At 40.1% G+C, this 22,279-nt stretch overlaps 1 protein-coding gene across 1 annotated transcript in view; it reads left to right on the forward strand.

Annotated features, from left to right (window-relative positions):
* The first annotated feature begins 533 nt into the window (after positions 1–533).
* The window catches only part of sick (sickie), a 192,917-nt gene continuing 171,171 nt past the window's right edge, over positions 534–22,279 (forward strand). Inside the window, exons 1-2 of the mRNA XM_033328162.2 lie at positions 534–836; positions 10,730–10,825. Coding sequence (XP_033184053.2) covers positions 10,760–10,825 — 66 coding nt within the window. The 5' untranslated portion in view covers positions 534–836; positions 10,730–10,759. The remainder of the gene's footprint in view (positions 837–10,729; positions 10,826–22,279) is intronic.

Raw genomic sequence — 22,279 nt, forward strand, 5'->3', positions numbered from 1 at the left:
TAGAAGTGATTTATGCCAAATATCAGATGGATTATTTATATTACTACGTACATGTATAAGTATTTACATACAAGATAAATCCCGTATCGACATTTGTTGCTACATTCTTTACTTCTTTTTCATTTTTGTCGCTATATATACATACATATATATACATCTATTACATATACGCGTATATTTTCGACTTGTCTGTAAATTGTACTCTTCTTATTTCTGTCAGAAAAATGAATTAAAGCAACAAATATGATAAAAAGTGACCAAATAATAAGCTTGATTCATAATCACTTTGAAAACCATATTTCGTAAAATATGTTTATAAAATATATTTATCTTTATACAGCAAGGTATCGTACTTTGAGCGTGGATATCGTTGTTCGTCCAAGTACAAAGAGTTGTGAAATTATACGGTTAGTGAATTTGCAAAAATCTTGCGACGACGATCGCCAGCTATATCTGATGCTCGTAAGGGACGAGTCACTCCGAGCGGAAGTGCCGGTACGCGACGCTGACGATCAGTATAGCGAGTTCAGTAGTAGGCTCGCGCGCCTACCGTGAGGGTGGCTGCTCGGCACGCAGCCTGCAGCTCGCCTTTCTCGTGTTTCTCTCCTGTTCCATTACTATCGTTTTTTTCTTTTTTTTATCGATACAAGCCGTCCTTTATATTAACAACATGTTTTCCAATGGATAAACTTTCTGTTAAACCGTTAACTAAACATATCGTAACAAGTGCGTGTGTGCATCGAAGTGTGTTTAGAAAAATTAATACATATCAACGATAGCTGACGAAACAAAGTTCACTGTGTAGTGTAAATTAGCATCGACGCTGCTCTGATCAGGTGAGAAATTAATCAAATACAAATTTTAATAATGTTTTCACCGAAATTAGTAGACATTTACTTTCTTATCTCTGTTAGTTGCCTTCGAACAAAGTTCTTTTTTTTTTTTTGTATATATTACGACTATTGATGCACCTTAACGACTTTGAGATTATTTTATATATATATGTATGAAGATTAAGTAATAATTGCTTATAAAAATATGTAATCAGGTTAAATATTTACGCTTATATTCGTATTATATCTCGTTTTGTATTTTTCTATTTTTCTATTTAATGTTTAAATTCAATTTCAATACTCGATATTAATCTATCAATAATTTAGTTTGATTTCCATAGATATACTAATTTTTAATTGGTATTCTCATCGCGCTTTACTGAGTCAAAAGTCATTTATTTTACTCTCGAACTTAAGCTTGATTTAAATAGTTGGTACTGTAAAAATACTGTTACGCTCTGATTAGCATGCAATATCGATTAATGTTAACGGTCACAGTATGAAATCTACTATTAGAATAGAAGCGTACATTTTTCTGATGTTGCGAGATGCGTAGTTTTGAATTATTTTTACTTCAATATCGCGTATTGTGTATTAATTCAGGGTATTTAATTTATCTTTATCATTGTATTTTACTTTCTATGTTACGCTTTATTATCCTCGAAAGAATATATCTCGAACGAAAGCAAATAATTTTGCAAATAAATGTACTTATATGTAACGACAATTGGTCGAGCGCAGAAAAGATATTTTATATGCTTGAATTTTACAAACCTGAAGAAGTATTTAGTATTTAGTCACGAAGTGCAACACGATCCTTATTCCGTGCTGGATTAACTGTTCCAAAGTTTGAAAGAAACGCTGGTAATTTGCCAACGTATTCTTTTCCTCTACTATTAAAAATGAATGTATGGTATTCGGTGATCACGATCGTTTCATCGTTTTATTCAACAGCTTTGTCGTTATTGAATCTGAAGGCGATCGATCTCGCCAAATTTGGCGAATTCTCAACACGGTGTACAGCCTTTTTTCATGTCAATGACGTTTTCGTGAGGTAATTGCATATACACGCACGCACTTATATAAATACAACACTGGCAGAAGATATTTCGTGTTCACTCTCTTCTTCGCTCGTTAAATTCTCGTTTCGTAATCTCTTATTCAGCCAATTGTAATAATTATGCAAAATTAAAGGTGTACCGAGCTCTTTGTTCTTTAAGGTTTGTGACTCGCGTAAGATGTTTGCGTAGAAATTTCTGTTCTATTTCATAGCGAAGCTTTCGACGTAAAATACGTTCTCACTTCTGGCTTATGTTTGGTTTAGGCGGAGTTAACGTTTGATCCGTAAGCAGTACGTAAACAAACTTCAAAATAATCATACAAGCTTATCGCTTATCAGGTACACAGAAGCGTAGATGCAGGTCACGTTTGTTTTTGCACGTTCACCGAACGTAAATACGTAGTCGACTTGGCCTTGCCTCTGCATTTCGTGTTTAAAAGAAACGTGCTACAACGTATCGAACTACACGCAATTTTTTTATCAATATTTAAAATAGCGGATTAATCGTTTGGCCGATCGAAACGTTCTCAATTACTGTTTTGTAAATTTTCATTCGTGTCGAAAGTCATTCGCCAAGCAGATTTCGTAATCCCGAATGACGCGGAACATTAAAAAATATTCATCTTTTATCGTACTGCTTGCGTACGAATTTAAAATACAATACGTGTTATTGTTATCATTTTTTCCTCGTAATACACGTTCATTTACACTAATTCGAAATTACTTTGACGAAAGACGACGAATAGACCGCAACTGATGTTCATTATCAGACGAATAGACGCGATTCTTGCAAACGTTTGTCCTACTTTCTTAAATTACATATCTGCGAATCAGCCTTTCATCTACGCTGTATTATCCTGATCATATTAGAGTCATACTAGAGTTTTAATTATCCGCAATAGTATCTCAGAGACAAGCTACAAGTTCTGTGTACATAGTCGAAGAAATCAAAGTAGCAGGCCCGATCGTGTCCAGTTGGAGAAGAACACGGCGCGCTCTTCCGGCATGGTACTCGACGCGGACATTTAACGCATCAGCGTTAATTTGTTAGCCTGACTGTTAGTTAGGTTTGGTTAGCGTGCCTGCCGTGCGTATTTAACGCGCACGCATTAAACACATTCAGAGTGATGAATGTTCTAGCATTCGTTTCCCGTATAATTGCCAGAGTAACATCTCTGTGCCTTTGTTTTCTCCTTTTCCCCCGAGCGCTGTACTTCGTCTCGTGTGTTTTTTTCACTTTTCGTCTTATCTGCTCGGACAAGAATCTGTTAGGCTAAAACTATCTTCCTTTCGTTAGCTTTTATTCTTTCTTGGATAATGAAATGTCATTTTACTACTGCATTTTACCTTTGTTGCACCTTTCTAACAGATTTGATGAATTTTACAATTTATATATTTCGCGACAAAGGAAGTAGATCGAACAATTTTACGAGTTCGTCGTATCGGAACGATACGTCGTATAATAATTTTACGATAGTTTTATTAGATTGTCTAAAGTTATTGCATCTAACTACAGTGCTGCAGCAGGCAAAACGTATCGTAAAAATGTCTCATTGTTTCGAAGAGAATTCACGTATGTAATCATAAAATACGCCATGATACGGATAACGGTATTCGTGTTTTATGGGATTCGCGTTGTGGATGGCCAAAGGTTGTGATGATTTATCTGGTTTGGGATCTTCGCGATCCCGAACCCTACGCTCGTAATCATTGTTTCGGGCCATATTCTCGGCTATCTTTTCAATATCCGAAAAAAATTGCGATACTCGGACACTTAAACGGCATAATGGAGAGTGCACGGAAACTGTCGTGCAGACGATCCACGGTGCCGATAGCGAAAGAACACGGCCAATAACATCGTTAGACCGGTCAAGTTGGTAAAATGTCGTTGAATTACATTCGACATTTTTCAGATTCCAGTGCTCAACTTTTAATCCCGACGATTTTTCTTCTGTACGAACGTGTGACGTTTCCTTAAAGACTTAAACTTTGTTTCTGGCTTCGAATACAGCTTCTTAATAATGTGCCTTAAATCGATCATCGATGTGTTTCCAAGACTACTGCTCGATCACGTTGATCGTCGAATTCATCACGATTGGCTGTAACAAATTTATCGTCGATAATCTGTCCTGCGAGTCCATGAGAAAAATGACTTAGATCGCTCACGTTATCCAACATTTCCGTGGCGCGCACCTTCATAAATCACCTTTCATCATTTCTTTCAACATGTTGCGTTCTATGTACACGCATTTAAGAGTCTGTATCAACGACAACGGCATACATAATGAGACGCATAAACAATGGGTAAATGCTTTTTCGTTCTCGCTCCCTCACTGTGGTCGGCGCTGCACAGTGGAGATACAAAGGCTGCTCGACCGACAACGGCACTTTATGGGGCTCATAAAGCGATAAAGACATCCGTACAAATGTACACGCTTCGGATGTCGTGTAACACACCATGCACTTCCGCGCTATCTCACCTGAGAAATGTTCTTGTAAGAAGAGTGTGTCTCGTGTTTTTAGCTTGGCCGGAGTAAATGGACTAGAAACGTAGGTGCACGTAGGGAGAACGGTTTGGAGAAATGGAAGTATCTCGATGTGAGATTCTTAATCGTATCAAAGAGGTAACAATATCTTTCGTACGGTCGTTTTCCTTTAACGAAGTTTTCCGTAAGTATCGTAAGTAATTAAGTACCGCGCGTAATTGATATCGTAAACGATAACAGGAATATTTCCGTGACAATCTCAAAGGAAAGAGCTTAGAGTTTCGAACGAAATGCAGCTTTTTTTACTATCGTATATGAAGCTATATGGGAAACTACGGCGTTGAAAGAAGCATTGGGCTATAAAAAGAAGTGGTACAGAACGAAATTTGAAGGCGAAATAACCAAAAGGAATTTTTCGAGTACAAAAGGTCAACGAGTTTGGCTTGCTTGACCCCGCTATTAAATCATACAAGAAAAGATTCCTTCGTTGGTGGTCTTCGTATCGTCCAGTTTTATTAATGGTGAGCTCGCCGAGAACAATCTTGCGGAGTTATCGCGTTTATTTATACGTAGGTATTCGCTAAATTCGATGTTCATATTCGATAAAATACTACTGGACAGCGACGATAAATTAACCGCTCGATGCTTTTGTTGGAATACAACTCGTATATATTGTAAAATGTCAAAACGATGCTTATATAAATATTCAAACTGATACTTATCGTAACTAACGTACGGAAAGAAGTATAATTTTCAGTGTAGTTAAGCGTTCGTTAGTAGCGTAGTTAAGATCAAAGCTTCTCGCTGGATGCAACGCATCGACCATGTTTTGCATTTCCGAATATCTCAACGGGGTGCAACAGAGTTTGTGGGATCACGGTACGGGACATTGCGTGTGTCGCGGCATAATCGTAGAGACTGCTGGGACTAAATACAAAGGCTAGTCAAGATTGAGATAGAGCGTAATTTACTCACTCCGACGACTCTTAATCGTTTGCGTTACTACTTGTCGCGTACTTAAGATCGACGGTGTCATCCGAAATGCTACTTTACCGTGTCATATTTTTTTTCTTTTTTCTCTATTTCATCCTTCACGTAAGAAACATATTCCAGCTTAATATGAACATTTTTATTAAGAGAGGAGAAGAAACGTTAATTTTCCAAGACGTTGGTAATTTTCTTTATACGCTTTATACGACCGGTTCCATTCATCGTGATTAATGCAATAAATTTTCGATGGTAGCAAAATATTGGAATCTGTCGTTTCGGATCTCGGTGACACGTAACGGATGAGATTACTCGGAATTTATTAGCAACCACCCTGCTGCTTCCAAATTGTGCCGGGTGTCAAATCGAATTTCCTCGGTTACATCCGGCTAGTGAATCACCATTTCCCAACATGAACACCGTAGTCTGTTTCCTTCTTTCCCCCTTGTTTTTATATCTTCGCGTCCAGATTTTTCTTTTCTATCCGCTAATCTCTAGGTTTAAATAAACTCCTTGGAATAGTGAACTGCCCGTGTAAGATTTGTCGAAGAAAAGGTCGAAGAAAGAAGAGGAGGCGAAGGAGTTTGGAATAGGGCGTGTTGTAGGTCCGTAGGTAGATAAATGGCCCGCTCTGCTGAACTTCTCTGATAGAGATATTAATCTTTCTCAAGGAATCTTCTCCTCCGTTATATCGTCGCTCTCCGTCCTTCAGCGTTGACCAATATCCTTGTCCTCCTCTGCCATCTTCGGTAATATCGTTATCCGTCTTTCCAAATCTTTCGTCTCTCTTTCGGACGTTCCGCATGCTCGTAAGCTATCTCTCTCTATTTTTCGCAAGTACAACGGTATGAAAAGTAGAATACCATATGTCCATGTCAGAGGGGAGGAACTCGAGACACGACAGGCGGATCGGGCAACCTTGTTCCTAAAAGTCAATCCTCAAAGACTTCCATCGTGCAAATAACTTTTGTTTACCGTGTTCTCGTATGTATGACGGTCCGATTTTTCATACGTGTTAGATTTAAAGCGTACGCGTGTTTTCTTAAAAAAAAAACGATAACTCAGCATTGGTAAAGTAGCGTTAACAAAAGATTTGTAGGCCTTTCGGTGGGAAGAAGATATCGCAATCTTGTGCCGTTAAGGAAACTTGAAAGTCGCTTATGTAATACTTTTCATTCATTGCTGTTCGTATATACAAGATGGTCGCATGAAACGATTGTATCTCTCCTTTTATGGTTCGTACAAAAGCTACAAAGGCGCGTGCAAGTGTTTCTTTACCATTAACGCGTGATACCATCGTAGAACAAATTTTTGCATACGGATATCGGAAAAACGTTGGAACAACGAACCGTATAATATATTTTAATTGTCTGCAAAGTAAAGCTCCTAAGTATTAATAAAACGTGAGTGAGCAGCGGTTTTCTCCAATGTCCAGGATATGTATCCGGTGGGTGATTATAGCGGTGGGCATTGGTGTTGCGTTGTTCGTGACGCAGCGGTGTCGTTATAGGCAGGTGTGAGGAGGTCCATGGTTTCCACACATGGAAATAAATGCACTGCGTTAATACATACGTACGCACGAGTACACGGTAGTAGTGGACAGAATGCGTGTGCGCACACGCGTGCGAAAACGCATAAATATACAAGAGAAACACGTTCACCTACACTATCGCGCGTCGGTGAACGACTAAGTGGGAACAATATAGTGTTCCATGGGGATGCATGGTGTGGCACAGAGCGTGGAATCGCCGAGGTGGGGACAGATCGATAGCAAAAGGGGCCTTCCAGACCTTATGGTGCCTCCTCCACCTCCTATTCCTCCTTCTCCTCCTGTTCGTTCTCTACCTTGTTCCGTTCTATGAAATTAACGTCCGTTTGTATCCTAGTTTTTCCAAGTTTCCAGAGCATTCTGCTCGATCGTGTTCGATCAGTGTGCAATCGAATGCCACTGTTAAATTACGTTCGCGTATAAAATTCACATACGCTCTCGCGAATGGTACTATTTCTAGTCTGTTTGGCGAGATTTGAAGAAAATTCAACTCTTTTTACCGTAATTATAAATATTGTATTACTAGAATTTCCAACGTTTACGCGTATTATATCTTTTAACTCCTAAATTTCATTCTTTGAGAACGTTTTGAAATTATTAAAGAGCAATTTTGCCAATTGTCGAAATCCTCAGATGTTTCCAAACGAAGTTAACTCTATCGATGCTTGATAGGAATGATAATTGCACGAGCTTATAGTTTTAAGAAAATAACGGTGTGACCGTTGAGTCTACAGGAGGTTACATGAGAAACGATCTGGTATCCAATGGCGTGCCAAGGGAACGGGGTTCGGATATAGTGATTAAAGCGATACTTCCGCTGGTCGTTATCGAGCCGCGAAGATAGCATCGCGGTTCTCGATCACTGTCAGGACGCGAACCCCCCCGACACCATACCAGAAAATCCCCATACCGATGTACTACTGTTATGGGAATCTCCTTAAATTCCAAACTTGGCTTCTTTGCCTCGCCGTTTGTTTGTCGGTGAACTTTCTAATTAATGGGAACACGCGTTATCTATTCGCGGTGTGTTTTACACGCTCTTAAACGATTTTTTATCGAGGGAAAGGAACAGGTAATTAGAACGTTGAGTTCGATATATTTTATCTTCTAGGAAAATTTACCATTGTAAAAAACGTTCATTAAATGATTGGATTGTTGACCTTATCGTAACAATGTAAATATGCGTACGCCAGCGATTTAAAGCAGAGGCGAATGTACATGTTGCAATAAACTCGTACGATTTCATGGCGTACGAGCAATTAAACTTGCCGAGGCCTTGATCACCTCTGTTAATGAGAATTGCACTCGAGACTGGAATATTTTACTTTCTACTGTTTTATTCCACCGGTCAATTGAGCGTAACGATGTTTCGGTATATCGCTACCATAATAATTAAGTATTTCTTTTGCAGAGACTAATTGGTTTCACGTTATTTTAATCGATCCGTATAATTGCACAGACCGTAATTAAGCAAGAGAGGTATTCATTCGCAATATCATATAAAAATCATACTTTATCTTATAAAACGATCATATTTCTATTTATTTATAATCGTATTTATACCTTACTTACTGTAACTTCTCTATGTTGTTTATTGTTTGTCTAATACGTGTGTACTACGATCCACAAAACCATAAAATAGACGCCGTAACTAATCTTTCGACACGCTATTAGTCTATTTACGACGCTATAATATGTATCTGAAGTTGTACAACGCATCCAGGGGTGGTAAGACTGTGGAAACAACGAAGAGGAGGGGTGCAAACATACGAAGCACGTTCTCGTGCGCAAGAAGCGGAAGCTGATAGAGAGAGAGAGAGAGAGAGAGAGATAGAATGTATTAAAATATGAGAGTACTTGGTCAGCGGCCGCGTGTACGCGCGTTCAACAGTTCGAACATCGGAGTTTATGGTGTGCAGTATCATGGGAGGCAGGGTAGGCGGGTGTCGAGCCTCATTAGACAGCACGAGACCCCGTGCATCGTGAGGGGTTGCCGCATGGGACTCGATGGAAGTGCGTACGACGAACCGGAAACTAACGACGTTACCCCCTCTATCCTATCGACCTTTCTTTTGCGCTTACGTTTTCGATTCTTGTGTTCGATCGACAGATGTACATCATGGAAGAGAATCGTTTGTTTTAAGGGTTTACCCGTGAATCGACGCGCGGTCAAACACGATAAAAAGCGAATAATATAGCAGTCTTCGTCTGGTCTTCGTCTCTTTCTATTGGGGAATTTCAAGCGCCAACCAGACGAATGTTGTTATTTCTGTCTGTAATTTAAATACATCGCATTTAAATACATCGACGTTTGTAATTAAATAAAATCAAGATACGATTATACGAAAAATCATTTAAGAAGCTTCTTGTATTATCGATTAACGCATTCCTTTATTAATATTTTTGTTACTTCGACATTCGAAATATAATTTGGTATTCAGGCTTAGCGTATATAATGTCGCATATAGCGACGGACAGCATCCATAGAGAGCTTATGCGCGCTTATGCGCTCGAATATAATGTAAGAGATTTGGGCGTAATATCGGAGGTTGTAAATAGGCGCGATAGCAAATTGGCGAGTTCATTTGTCGTGTATTAACGGTGTTTATACTCGCAGCCTGCGGGGACAACGCGATCGTCGTTAATCACGACAAATTCGCCGTGATTAATTATGCTTTTCGCTCGATTAGCTTTCCGTATCGCGAGAGTGCTCCCTCTGTCTCTTTCGGTTGTTGAATATTCGTCCTCTCCGATTTTTCTTCGTCTCTCTTTCTCTCTACGCGGTACTCCTCTCCCTATCCTTCTTCCTTAACCCCTGTTTTCCCTCTCTCTCTTTTGTCAACGAATAATCGGCGAACGCCGCGTTTTGTCGTCCAACGATCAGACCCTCGACGCTCGCGTTTCACCTCTGTTTTATTCCGAGTTGAAAGAGCGCGCGATGTTATCCTTGAACAAGACTTCAAGTATCGTAAAAGGCGCGGCTCTCTTTGATGATCCACGAACGATCGCGGCAAACCCAATTGCTTTCGTTATCGATCAGACTTTTGCAGGTTTAAGACCGTCGTTTATTGGAGGCTCCTCTCTTTATAATTTACAATTTACGAGGTCTTCGGCAAGCTTAATCTCTTCGTCGTTATGCATCCTCATTGTTATGTCATGTCCTTTATCGCGTAACCAAATATTTGTTTTTTTACGTTTGATATTGTTTTTCAATCAATTACATTCGCGAATATAGCACGGACGAAGAAATCGTGTTTTCGATGGAAACAACGAATACACGAAAGACAGTTGGCTACTCGAGCGATATATTCGATGGATTTTCGTTCTAGAAGAATATCAGGAAAACAAGGTGGTTCTCGAAAGAGACGAGAAACTTCGTCCCTTCGACCGGATGTGTCATTTGGTACCTGGGTCACGTAGCTCTTCGTATTGACAGGCCGACCAGCCAACCAGCCACCCTCTACCCTTCTCTCGTCTGCTCCGACTCTTGTTTCAGGCCTAGCTTTATCCAGATTCCGCGGAACAATTGCGTCCTCTTTTTGCTTTCGCAGGATAACGCAGAGGATTATTGCTCGTTCTACTTACTCTTATCACTAGTCGAGATTTTTATATTGTTTGAAATCTATGTTAAGAAAGAATCAAATGTGTGTGTGTGTATGTGAGTAAATTTGTAGACCACTTTATATTAATTTAGTATACAAGACATTTAAATATTTTGTTTAAATTTCCCCTGCTTCTACTTGTTCTACTAAATTTAACTTTCGTTACGCGTATCAAAGCAGAGTAAGTAACGCTTAGTTCTGTTTGCTTACAGAGTATTTAGTGTAGCAGATATGGTACAGCGATGAGCCTGCAGGCACAGGCTCAAGCACAACGCTCTGCGAGGTACTCCCCTCAGGAGACCATCAAGGTAAGAAATTACGTTTATATCGACTTTTCTCCTAGCCATGTTCGCGATGGTAAAGTCAGAATGTCGAATATTACGACAAAGATTCAATCGTGTCAGTGCGACGTAAAATCCGGAGGATGAACAAGCTTGTCAGTCGATCGACACTTCGAAAAAGTAGAAATATCAGTTTAATCATCGAGATTAAAGAACATGTTTACGATTATTCCAGCCAAATTGGAAACAATAGCTCCGGCGCAAATTACATTCGTTTTCCTCGACGAGTTTTAACGTAATTAACACGAACACTCTGTTCGGTGGTTGGTATCGTCACTACGTTGACTACAATTCAGTCCTCTCCTCGTTCATCATTGGGGTTAATCCTGTACGTGTTCGAGTGTACGCGACCTTGTATTACTTCCTGCGTACTCTGAATTCTGGTTTGACGGAGCATCGGAGGGGAAAAGAGTTTGTAATTTCGTGGCTATAATTATTGGTGTGAACATGGAATTCCACGCTATTGTACGCTGCCGAGGAATTCGCAGAAAAATTTAGCGGACGCTCCAAAAATGTGGATCGTTTTGATCGATTTCAAACGACTTTCGAATACACCTCGAATAGTATTTGTCGTTTAAAATAGCGCGTAGAAATTGATTATCGAATCCGTGATTCTTTTTTTTCTCCTTTTTTTTTTTTTTTTGTAGCTGTCCATTACCGGATTCCATTAGAAATTATCCATTTGTTTTGGAGACGAAATATTTAGTCTCCGTTTGCTGCGCACACGGAAGGTGGAATTTAACGGAATTAAGTTTCTTCTTTCCTACAGCTGTAACGCAATTAACAGAGGGATATTCTTATGCGATAATGTCTGGCCGTTAACTACGTTCCCATCCCTTTCTTAACGTTAATCTCCAGTCTAAACGGTTAATACCGTGCGCCCTTTATTTTAATTCTCCAGACTTACGGAAAAACTCTGTCTTTCTGCTGCTACTCACAGCAAACCAACATTTATATAATTGAAATTCTTCATCGTGATAACGCATCCATTGTTATTAAAATTAGGATTAGTGATAGAATTGCGAGCGAATATTATATCGTACAATATACTGCACATATTTGTCTATTAAATAAACTTGTAAACCGACTAATCGGATGAATAATAATCACCAATACACATACAACCCTTTAAATTGATAACAAACAGAGATGCATGGTAAGATATAAATTGCGCGCAAAAGTTGCCGATTATTATATGTTAAACCTTCATAGATTTACAATTAAGCCCGCATAGTGCCATTTTCTTTTATTTTACACGCTATACGACTGTTTATACGTGCAATATGTTACGAAGACTTTTATCGCTTTCCAACGGTGTACACGGCAAAGAGAGAGAGAGAGAGAGAGAGAGAGAGAGAAAGAGAGAGTGAAAGAGAAGGAAGAAAAAAAGGAGAGAACGCGGGAATTCTCCGCAATGGCATGGAGGTACCAAGCATAATTTTCCACATGAATGCACTGCCGACTCGTCGCTTTTTCCTAATGACTGTCTTAATTAATATCCACCTAGGCGCGGTTGCGTCGAGCTGTCTGTACGCGATCGCGACCTTGTCGTCCCCTCTTCGTACCACGGATAATTTTCCGCGCGAATGACCGAACTTCACTCTCGTTCGTCGTCGGCGAGCCGTTGGCCGTCCTCGCTGCTCTTTTTTCCACCTTCTGCGTTCGACGTCAGTCGGTGTCGAGGGCCTTTACACGACTCAAGCAGACCTCGTGCGGATGACAAAATGCTAAAATTGCCGCGCTTCCGTGACGCTGTTCTATCGCGCCATTCAAAGCGATTATCGATCTTTCGATAAATATTCCATTAAAATTAGAAGTTGGCCTCTGAACTTTGAACAATTGACTCGCATCTTTAGATTCGAAATTTTCACGATGTTCGTTGGACGAATTGTATCTGTGCTTCTTTGAGTATCAATCGCGTTTCGCGAGAGCGTGGTGAGCTTCGTCGTGGTTCATTGAAACATTCGCGAAACGCAGGAATAAAATGCAACGTATTATCAAAAGCACGATGGAAACTCGAAGAACTGGAAATATGTGTGTCGTTCATTTGCATCGTTAACGTTACTTAACGTACCGGACGTATGCTTGTAAACGAAAGAATATTTAGAGCGTCGAAAGAAACAGGTTGTTGAGAGTACAAAACGGTGTATGGGAAGTACGAGCAAGCAGGGAATGTTTGCTCTCAGCTGTGTGCCAACTCGTTCGCTGCTTGTACGCTCTCAATACGCGTAACTGATTTCTGCCATGGAAAAGAAGCTAAACCCAGTTTACCTTAATTTATATCCGCAAAGTTATTCGTTAAAGATATCAAATAACGATTCGTAAGAATACCTTCGCGTTATTATAGTCTATGGGTTGGTAAAACAGTAAAGAAGAAACGTAAATTAATTTTTACGGAGTTTGAAAAATCAATGAACCTTTGAACGTATCACTTCTCTGGTAAACCGACGATACGATTCGTACATTCGACATCGACGCGAGAATAAATCAAAAGAACGCTTTCAGTCGGCCCTCAAAATTGACAATTTTTTAGATACAGCGGCTACAGAAAGTATTTACACGTATTTTCCAATAAAACGGTTTTTTCATCAGGATCCACGTTTCATTTTCGTAGTATGAAATTTTTGCAAATGTGTGAAAGTACTACTAAACGATACGCAATTTAATATACTCGGATCTGATTAATTAGTATGTAAATACTACGATAAACACGATGACGAGCAAATACTTTTCTTAATCACCGTACGTCACTCTTCCGGTGATCTTAACGATAGGTCCATCTACCATACCAACCATAGGTCCATCGTACCGACGATAGATGCGAAAGTGAAACGAAATTATGGTCTCAGCGGATGTTCTTTTCCGGGAGACAAAAGCGTGTGGCTAACTGGTCTCAGCAAAGCTGCCGCTAAATGGTCGAGGTTTTCCAGCGGTGGTTTCGTTCCCTACTCCTCTCGGACGAGTGGTAAGCTACACAGACGAAGACGAAGAGATTTTGGGTGTCGAGTGAGCCACGCCCCGGCCATGAGGACGAGATGATACCATTTTGCAACCCTCTTGGTAGCTGGCTGAATCCCTCGGGACCACCTCCGTCCCTCCGTTGCGTAGATAATTAAAGATACAACGCCTACCTCTCGCAACACGCCGAAGAGAGGGCATTCTCTGCTGCAAGATCCGGCAACACTCGGAGGGTGAGAAAGCGCTAAATTGGCTTACGCGCGCAGAATCTTGCCATGCGTCATACAACGTGCCTTTACCGCGAAAACTTCTGCCTGGATGAAGATTCCACGCTGCGGCTTTCCCAAAATCCCTGTCGAATTTTCGCTGCCTCGGTCGATTATTTCTTTTGCTAAATTTACCGAAAAATACGTAGATGCGTACGACGAAGCTCTGTCTCCTCTTGCGACATAGAAACGGTTGGCAAAAGTGATCGCTGCCTTTCGAAGGGTTATCTGTATATTTTAGTATGCTGGGCTGTATTAAATCGACATGCTTTCTCGTCTGTTTCTGTTTCGTTCTATACGAAGGTTTTGCGAACTTAATTGACTCGTAGACGATTCAATTATTTTTTGAAAATTAACACGCGAAGTTCTCTTGGAAAATATTTACGTCAGAAATATCGATTTCTTAAAAGCGTTCGCACAACTTTATAGATTTGTCAGATATTGCTCATATCTCTGGATCAAATGAATCGCTCCCTTTTTTAGCTACGTTGTATTAAAGTACACCCTCTCAACCACTAAATAACATCAAAATCGGGAAATCAGGCAAATTATACTTATCTATACTGTAATCTTTATTTATTGAAAGTTAAGTCCTAGTTGAAAAGGAAAGAATCTATAAAAATACTCGGATATTCACCGTTGTAACTTACAAACTGTTACCGATCACGAAAAATATCATCAAAATATATTTCAACAAAGCCCGTCTTTCTTGCAAGAGGTGTCCCTTCGTTCAAGTCTGTCAAGTATTCGTTCCGTACCTACATGCGAAATGTCAGTAGACTATCGTCAGACTATCTATCGTACGCGAATATTGCCAGTTCCATAGTCTTAGAGGATAGGAGGAATATACGCTTAATGGAGAATGGAGAATGGAGAAACGCACCGTAAGATCTCGCGAGTGTCAACGTAAAAATTATTGCATAAGGGAGAGGAACGTGGGGTGAAAAGCCGACTTGGGGATGCGTACCTTGCCTCGTGTGAATGCCCTTCGAGCGTATTTGCACGGTCAGGCATCGATTAGCCATTCGAGGATCGACCTAACCATCGTTCCGGAATTGCCTCGATATCTCCGTGAATGCTTCTCTCAGGCACTCTGCCCCCGATGCGAGTTTCTCGCAACATATTGAGCACACACAGAACAGGAGGGTGGTTATCGTTGTAGCATCGATATCGCGAATACGACTCGAGATATCGTCATGAGACAATTTCATACGACTGTTCGTTTCGCTTCGATTAGAGTCGAGTTTTATTCCTGTGGACGCGCGGATCGTTCCACGACGAGACGCTCTCCTCGAATACGAGAATTCTCTAGAAGTAAAGTTTCATTTTCGGCTTCCAGTTTTCGTTCAACGCAACACTTAATAACCGTCGAGACAGAGTCTGCAGTCCTGTTACCAAAATTATTAACTAGCGGGCTATGGATTAAGTTGGAGCTGCTTCCAGAGGATCTACGAAGATATATTTAACCTCGTAGATGATAGGTCTTCCGATTATGGAATTTATGAATATCTTAGTCAACGTGCGTGAACATTTGTCGTCGAATTTTAACCGCTGATTATGGAAATTAAACACTTAGCGCTAGAATTATCGACGATTAAACGTATAAGACTTTGAATCAACTACAAAATAATACACTCGAGGCAAGCTTTTACCCATATACTATGTACAATACAATAATAACTAACACGTTTAATATTTTAGAAAAAGTCGTTGAAAATCCCGAAACTGCGCCGTTGTAAATCTATGATATCGTTATGAAAAATCATAAATTGGTCATGTCGAGGCTAGTAGTTCTGGCGTTAAATTCTCGTCTGGCTGAATAAATATAAGACATGTTCTGTAATCTATGAAAACGATTTTTGAAGAAATGCGATTTATAGAACCATCTGAACGAAGGTTTGAGGTTATTTTTTAAATCGTGTACACAAAAGTAGGGAAGTTGAGGAGTGGCGAGATAAGGTGCTCCCCAAGTTTTTCGCGTTGCCGAATTTTCCGCGCCCATGCCCACGTGCCACGATAAGCCTTTAATCGAAGATTAATATTACCGGGGTTGTTTGGTAGAACCCCTGTCACGCATCGCGATTAAGGGCAGACCTTACGTGCCGTGAGCTATTCTTTCTCTCTTCTGCAGATTTCTTTCCACATTTGCCTTTCTTTACGTTTCTTTCGGCGTATCATAAATACGCAATATCCTTTCCTCGTCTTCTAACCTTCATTTTCTTAAATTTTTATACATATGTTTCGTCCGAAAAGTTTCTTTCGTTTTATAAGGAAATAATGGACGCACAATATTTCTCGTTTTATATTATTTTATCGAATTACGTACGATCCATTTGGTTCTATCAAAATAAAGATCACAACGTTCGGCAGATTAGGTTTCATGTTTGTATAAAAATACGTCGTTGTAAACGACGTGTGTGTAAGAGAAGGATATTTTTCGAACTTAATACATATATCGGCTCATTCGTCGAAAGTTCTATCTGTCTGTTTTTAATCAGAAGTTTGACATGGAAAGAGAGAAAAGCATTATGAGTTCAACCATCAACGTATTGCTTTTAGATCTTTATCGCAAGTCCTGCTAATATACAGGGTGGTTGATAACTGGTGGTACAAGCGGAAAGGGGGTGATTCTACGCGAAAAAAGAAGTCGAAAATATAGAATAAAAATTTTTCGTTTGAGGCTTTGTTTTCGAGAAAATCGACTTTGAATTTTCACTGTAGATCGTTGTCTCGATGGAAAAATTAAAAAAAAAATTTTTTAAAATTTTTATTCTATATTTTCGACTTCTTTTTTCGCGTAGAATCACCCCCTTTCCGCTTGTACCACCAGTTACCAACCACCCTGTAGATAATTTCAGGATCATTCTACTCGTGTCGTTTTAGTGACACGCGATCTTACTATCTTTTTCAATAAAAAACAAACAGTTCCTGAGCTAAGAAAATTTTCTTATCTTAAATGTTTTTTTTTTTTTTTATTAAATGTATTTCGATGGCAGTTTCGTTTAAAGTGCCGATTTACAACGAGAAATAGTTGTCACGAAACTAGCACATTTCCTCTGGTAATTTGAATATCAGGCTCGTAGGAACGAGAGATATATAAGGAAATTCCGGTATCGCGATAGGTGAATAAAGGCGGTCGTAAATCAAAAGTCGATATTAATTGCCATATCAACACTAGGGAGACATGTTTACATATGCACCCCGGGTATTTCACTAATTATTCCCTTCTTAAATATCTCATAAATCATCGTGCAATTAGTGATAAGTACTTACGTGTAGAATTGTACGACGTATTTACGTGAAACTAGACACTGACTGTAGGACACGTAATGACACTATTACCATTAATGTGTACGTCCTTGAAATTTCGATCAAAGGCTTTTCGTGTCCCTAATATCACTCGTTATCGTATTACCTCCTCTAGGGGCCAAAGCATAAGAAGGAAATTGAACTCACATCGAACTAGTAGTTAAATAACGATCAAATATCGTGCACGAAAATCTTTCCGTGCGTATAACTTAATTTATACGTATAATTATGCGTGTGAAAATTTAATATACCTAAGTAATTCTCCAACGCTCGAAGATAAACGACAATCGTTTATAAAGCGAGGAGAAACGCATCGATTATGAATAATTAGTTGTTGCGAATAAAAAATATCGTCTCGCTTCGCTCGAACAGCTGAATAACAGATTCAGTGAATTTTAACTCGCAATGGAATTACTAAGTAAACTTTACCCATGAAACCTTCGAATCTTCCGAATTTGATCGTTCCATTACCCCCCTCTCGACTTAGTCAAGGTTACGAAGTTCTAAACTTATCGCGCTATCGAGTCTTCTTTACCCCTTTACCCTGGCGCGCGGCACATTATTATGCATCCCCACGCTACCAAACTACAACTTTAATCATATTAAAACTAACGTCGGCCCCTTAACATGATAATATTATGAATATTACTCGGAATTAGGATAAACTTCGAAGTAGATCGAACATCAACCCTCCAATCTCTTTCGACAGATTCTTGTAACTTCTCGTTAAACGTATGTCTATCGGTACAACGTGATTTCTTTTGATTGCGAAGTTGTAAGAAAGCGTTGTTGATATATGGAACCTCGAAAGTTCTCCAACCTAAGCCCTCTTTCGCTCGCACTTTCCTCCTCGATTTCTTCCACTCTTTTCTGTTCTCACTTTCGTTGTCGTAAGAATTGAGAATCAATACCAGTGGAGTTTCTGCAACTTTACGCGAGGACTGCGGGGGAGGGGGAGGGGGTGGGACCACCCGTGCTTCTAGAATTCGGGGCAGGGGGGGGGGTGTTTCCAGGATATTTATGTGACAGCAGCTGTAACGTTCCAACCCCAGGGCTCGTTGGCTGGTTGGCTCAGGCTGTTTCAAATTCTAAGCCCTAATACCGCTTCTTTGGGGTACCTCGGGAAATATCGCGGGCCAAAGCAAGAAAAAAGAAAGATTCCACGTGCTACTCACCCCAGCGTGACATTATTTTGCTAAGAATGTATTGGAGAACCGCATATTTCTAGCTCTTAGGGGGCCGTTAGTAAATCATCGTAGATAATTTCTGCCGCGATATATTAACCTTTGTCGTGATCCTGAAATTTACCGCAGTGATGTTATATTGCATCGTAAATAGAAATGATGCGACGACAATTTGACGAAAATTGTTGCACGATACAAAGGAAAACTAGCGTCCTGAATAATTGTAATTCTAATATTTTACGTCGTAATGTACATTTAGGCAAACGATTATAAAATCTGTCTCGTAAATGAGGCGGAACGAGCGAAGTGTTATGTAGTTGTTATGTACTGTCGATGTTCAGTGTACTTGTGTACTTTACGTACGACCTGTTCATAATTTTCAATTAAAAGTAATAGCAAAGATAATGGCGAACCCATGTATAGCGATATATTCGTAAAGGGAGAACAGCGCTTTGAGTCTCGATTGGGAAAATTTACTGTAAGTGTTTCGTATTCTATTTCACGCTTATAGAACCGGCGCTTCTCAGTATTGTACAATAAGTTGTTGTAATCTAAAAATCACATTTATCGAATTACCGATGAGATTGTATATCGACAATATCGTATGGACGCTCGTTACGATGGTCGAACAAGGAGAACAAGTAGTATAAGTTAATCTATAGTCAGACGTGCAACGATAAATCACCCATTGTCTATACTAGTAAGTAGAAAATATTGGCAATGAAAATAATTATCTACAACGGTAGTAATATCGTTTCATTTTGTCATCGTTCGAGATGAAACAAGAGGGGCAAAAAATGAGAGAACGTAGGGAATTAATAAAAAGCCAGGTTGTCGTTATCAACGGTTACACATACGCATGAATTATCGTATCGCTTTGTGCAACAGAAAGTAACGAGCAAAAAGCGGTCTGCGTGTAAATTCTCGAAAGTTTTGCTGGAAGGCGAAGGGAGAGCTAGTGAAGGCATGCGTGATACTATGTAACGTAAGGGTAGAGAGTCGAGAGGGGTATGAAAGGCAAAGGAAAGATAGTGGCCAGCCATAAAACCGAACGATACTGTCCTTTCCCATGTTATAACGAGTCTTCGATACTCGAGTTTCGTTTACCCACTTGTTCGCGTGTTAATGACCATTGGAGAACACGAAATGAAAAATTGAATATTAGTGGCAGATAAACACGCTACAGGATCAGGGATCAAGATCAATTAATTCTCGGCGGTTTCTGACGACGGCATCGACGTACACGTGCGTGAGCGCAATCTTGTTCAAACAATTAGTCTTTCTGCGAGACGTTGAAACGCACGGTTGTTCCTTTGAAATGCTCGTCGGAGGAAATGAGTGCGCGCATTTAGGCCGATAATATTCTTTCACCGATCTTACCATGCCGGAACGTTGACAATAAAATTATTATTCTATGAATTTGTTGTCGTTCAAACATTAAAGTTTATTGTATAAACTAAAATATGTTGAAATTCTTTTTCAAAATACATTATCCAACATCGACCAGAGCTTCGTTGACGGCTTCCGATGCTAAAGCGAGAAAAAAAGCGCTACAGGACGATTAATCTTGTCACGGTTAATTTCGTTTTAATTCGTCCGGCGATTCAACCGTAAATCAAACGGTATGTCTAGGTTCGTGATATCAAACGGGACGGAATTCGTCAACACCGGATCCGCGACTGCTAATGCGGTTTCCTCCGTCACAGGGAGCGGAAAGTGAAACGAAACGTCCTGTTGAATAAGCGAAACGAGAGAAAAAGCAAAAGCTGGCGACACGCGGAACGATCCCCTTGAAAGTTTAAAGTCAACTTTCGCTTTTCCAGCGTCGATCCGCTGGTAATGCCCTCCTGCTCGGCGTGCCGTTCTCCATTCCCCTATCTCCAGGAGTCAAGGTAATACTCGGCCGCAATAAACGCGGCTCACGGACTAAACTTTCCCTGGAACGGGACGCGCATGATCTAACAGCCACGTGGGAAAATCCGCCCCCTCGCTTCGTGCCGTTTCGTCGACGTGAAAACGCTGTATCGCGAGGGGGCGCATCGTTTTCTGCCGTTTCATAGAACAGGACCGTTTCCTCTTTTTCCCTCTTTTTTTTTATTCCTCTCTCGAGTACGTGACCGAGAATTCAGATGTGATTTCACTTTGGCACTAGGCTTAGGCGCTAACAGCTCCTTTCAACCGATCCTTGTAATGTATTTTTTAGAAACTCGTCCAGTCTTATCTTCATCTGTTAACTATTATTTCATCGTATTTTAATATGGTAGATTATCGTTAAAATCTGTTACTTATTCGTTAATACGATTTATCTGATAATTAATCGAGTTTATGTGAACGTTGCGTCATAGATTTCTAGCTTGACAACGTCACGTGTCTGAGTCACCATCGTACTTCCTTTGCAGTATGCATATTATATTCGACCTACATTTCTATATGGATAGAGAAAGAACGATAGTTATGACAAAATTGCTTTCTGCCAGATGGTATTCTATGACGTGCTCCTTTTTTGGGAAACCCGCAGGTAGTTTGAACGTGGAGGGTGCGCGCGTGCGGGACAAAAGTTTCTCGGTGCTTCGAATTAATGGCAAATCCATAGTGGGAGCAGAGCGCGCGTAAGCTCGGTCCGACCTTGCCTCGCAAGCGCGATCTTCCGCTCGTGTTTAGTGCTTCGAAAGCTCCATCTCTCGAGATACGTCGGTAAACTACGTCGGAAACTTAACTCTCTTCTGCACGAGCGTAGCTTATCCATCGAGCTTTTGACCGTCGTCGATAAACGTGTTTCACATGGAATGATCATATTTTGAAATTACATGGTCCATAATAAAAATAGACTGCGAATATTTACCCGAATTTATATTTTTAACAAGATAACTAAACAGAGATTTGTTTCATCTGTTAAATATCGTAACGAGTTCTTTGATTGGGATATCTTATATACTTTTGGATATCATGAGCATCGTGTACATTTTTGCATCGTCGAATTTCCCATAATCGTGTAAAAGTTCGCAGTTTTACAATAAACAAAAGTAAATCAATTTCACAAAAATGTAACCACCATGTTTGCTTCGTTAAATCGAAACACGTTAATAATATTCGTTTGTCGCTATTACAAACTTCATAACTAAATTACCCAAGATTTTATTATTATCATCGATCAATGAACTTTGAAGGAACAAAGTTTCTTGTGCAACAATCTGGTACCGGAGATCTACGGTCTTAAACACGTCAGCCTAATTATTCCGATCGTGATGTATCATTCTAATCACGTACAAAGGGTGCAGCCTGGAAGGCACGTCTCCTATTAAGGCTCGTTTGCCTCCCAGATTCAATTTACTCGTTCGATCACGGCAATATTGTAGTTGGAATTGTATAATATTCGATGCGTTTACGCGAGCAAAGCATGAGGCTAAATGATGCATGCACGCGTGCACAGCTTAAGCTGATTCAAGGGGATGAGAAGGGGAGGGAATTGGCAAGCGATGCAGAGTATCACGGGGGATGCTTATTCCTGTGTGCAACACACGGGGGTGCAAGCTTAATCTTCGGACGAGCCAGGCGGGTAACCTATAACGGGATGTGTCGGGATTATAAGTTGTAAGCTCCGACCCGCGAAATCCCATTCGTTAATACACGAGCTTGTGGTCAACCCGCAAGTGGATCGAGATTTTTTGTTGTTCGACTAGCTCTCTTTTGCGTGCGAACCTCGG

Source organism: Bombus vancouverensis, chromosome 3 (assembly GCF_051014615.1).
Source record: "Bombus vancouverensis nearcticus chromosome 3, iyBomVanc1_principal, whole genome shotgun sequence".
NCBI lineage: Eukaryota > Metazoa > Arthropoda > Insecta > Hymenoptera > Apidae > Bombus > Bombus vancouverensis.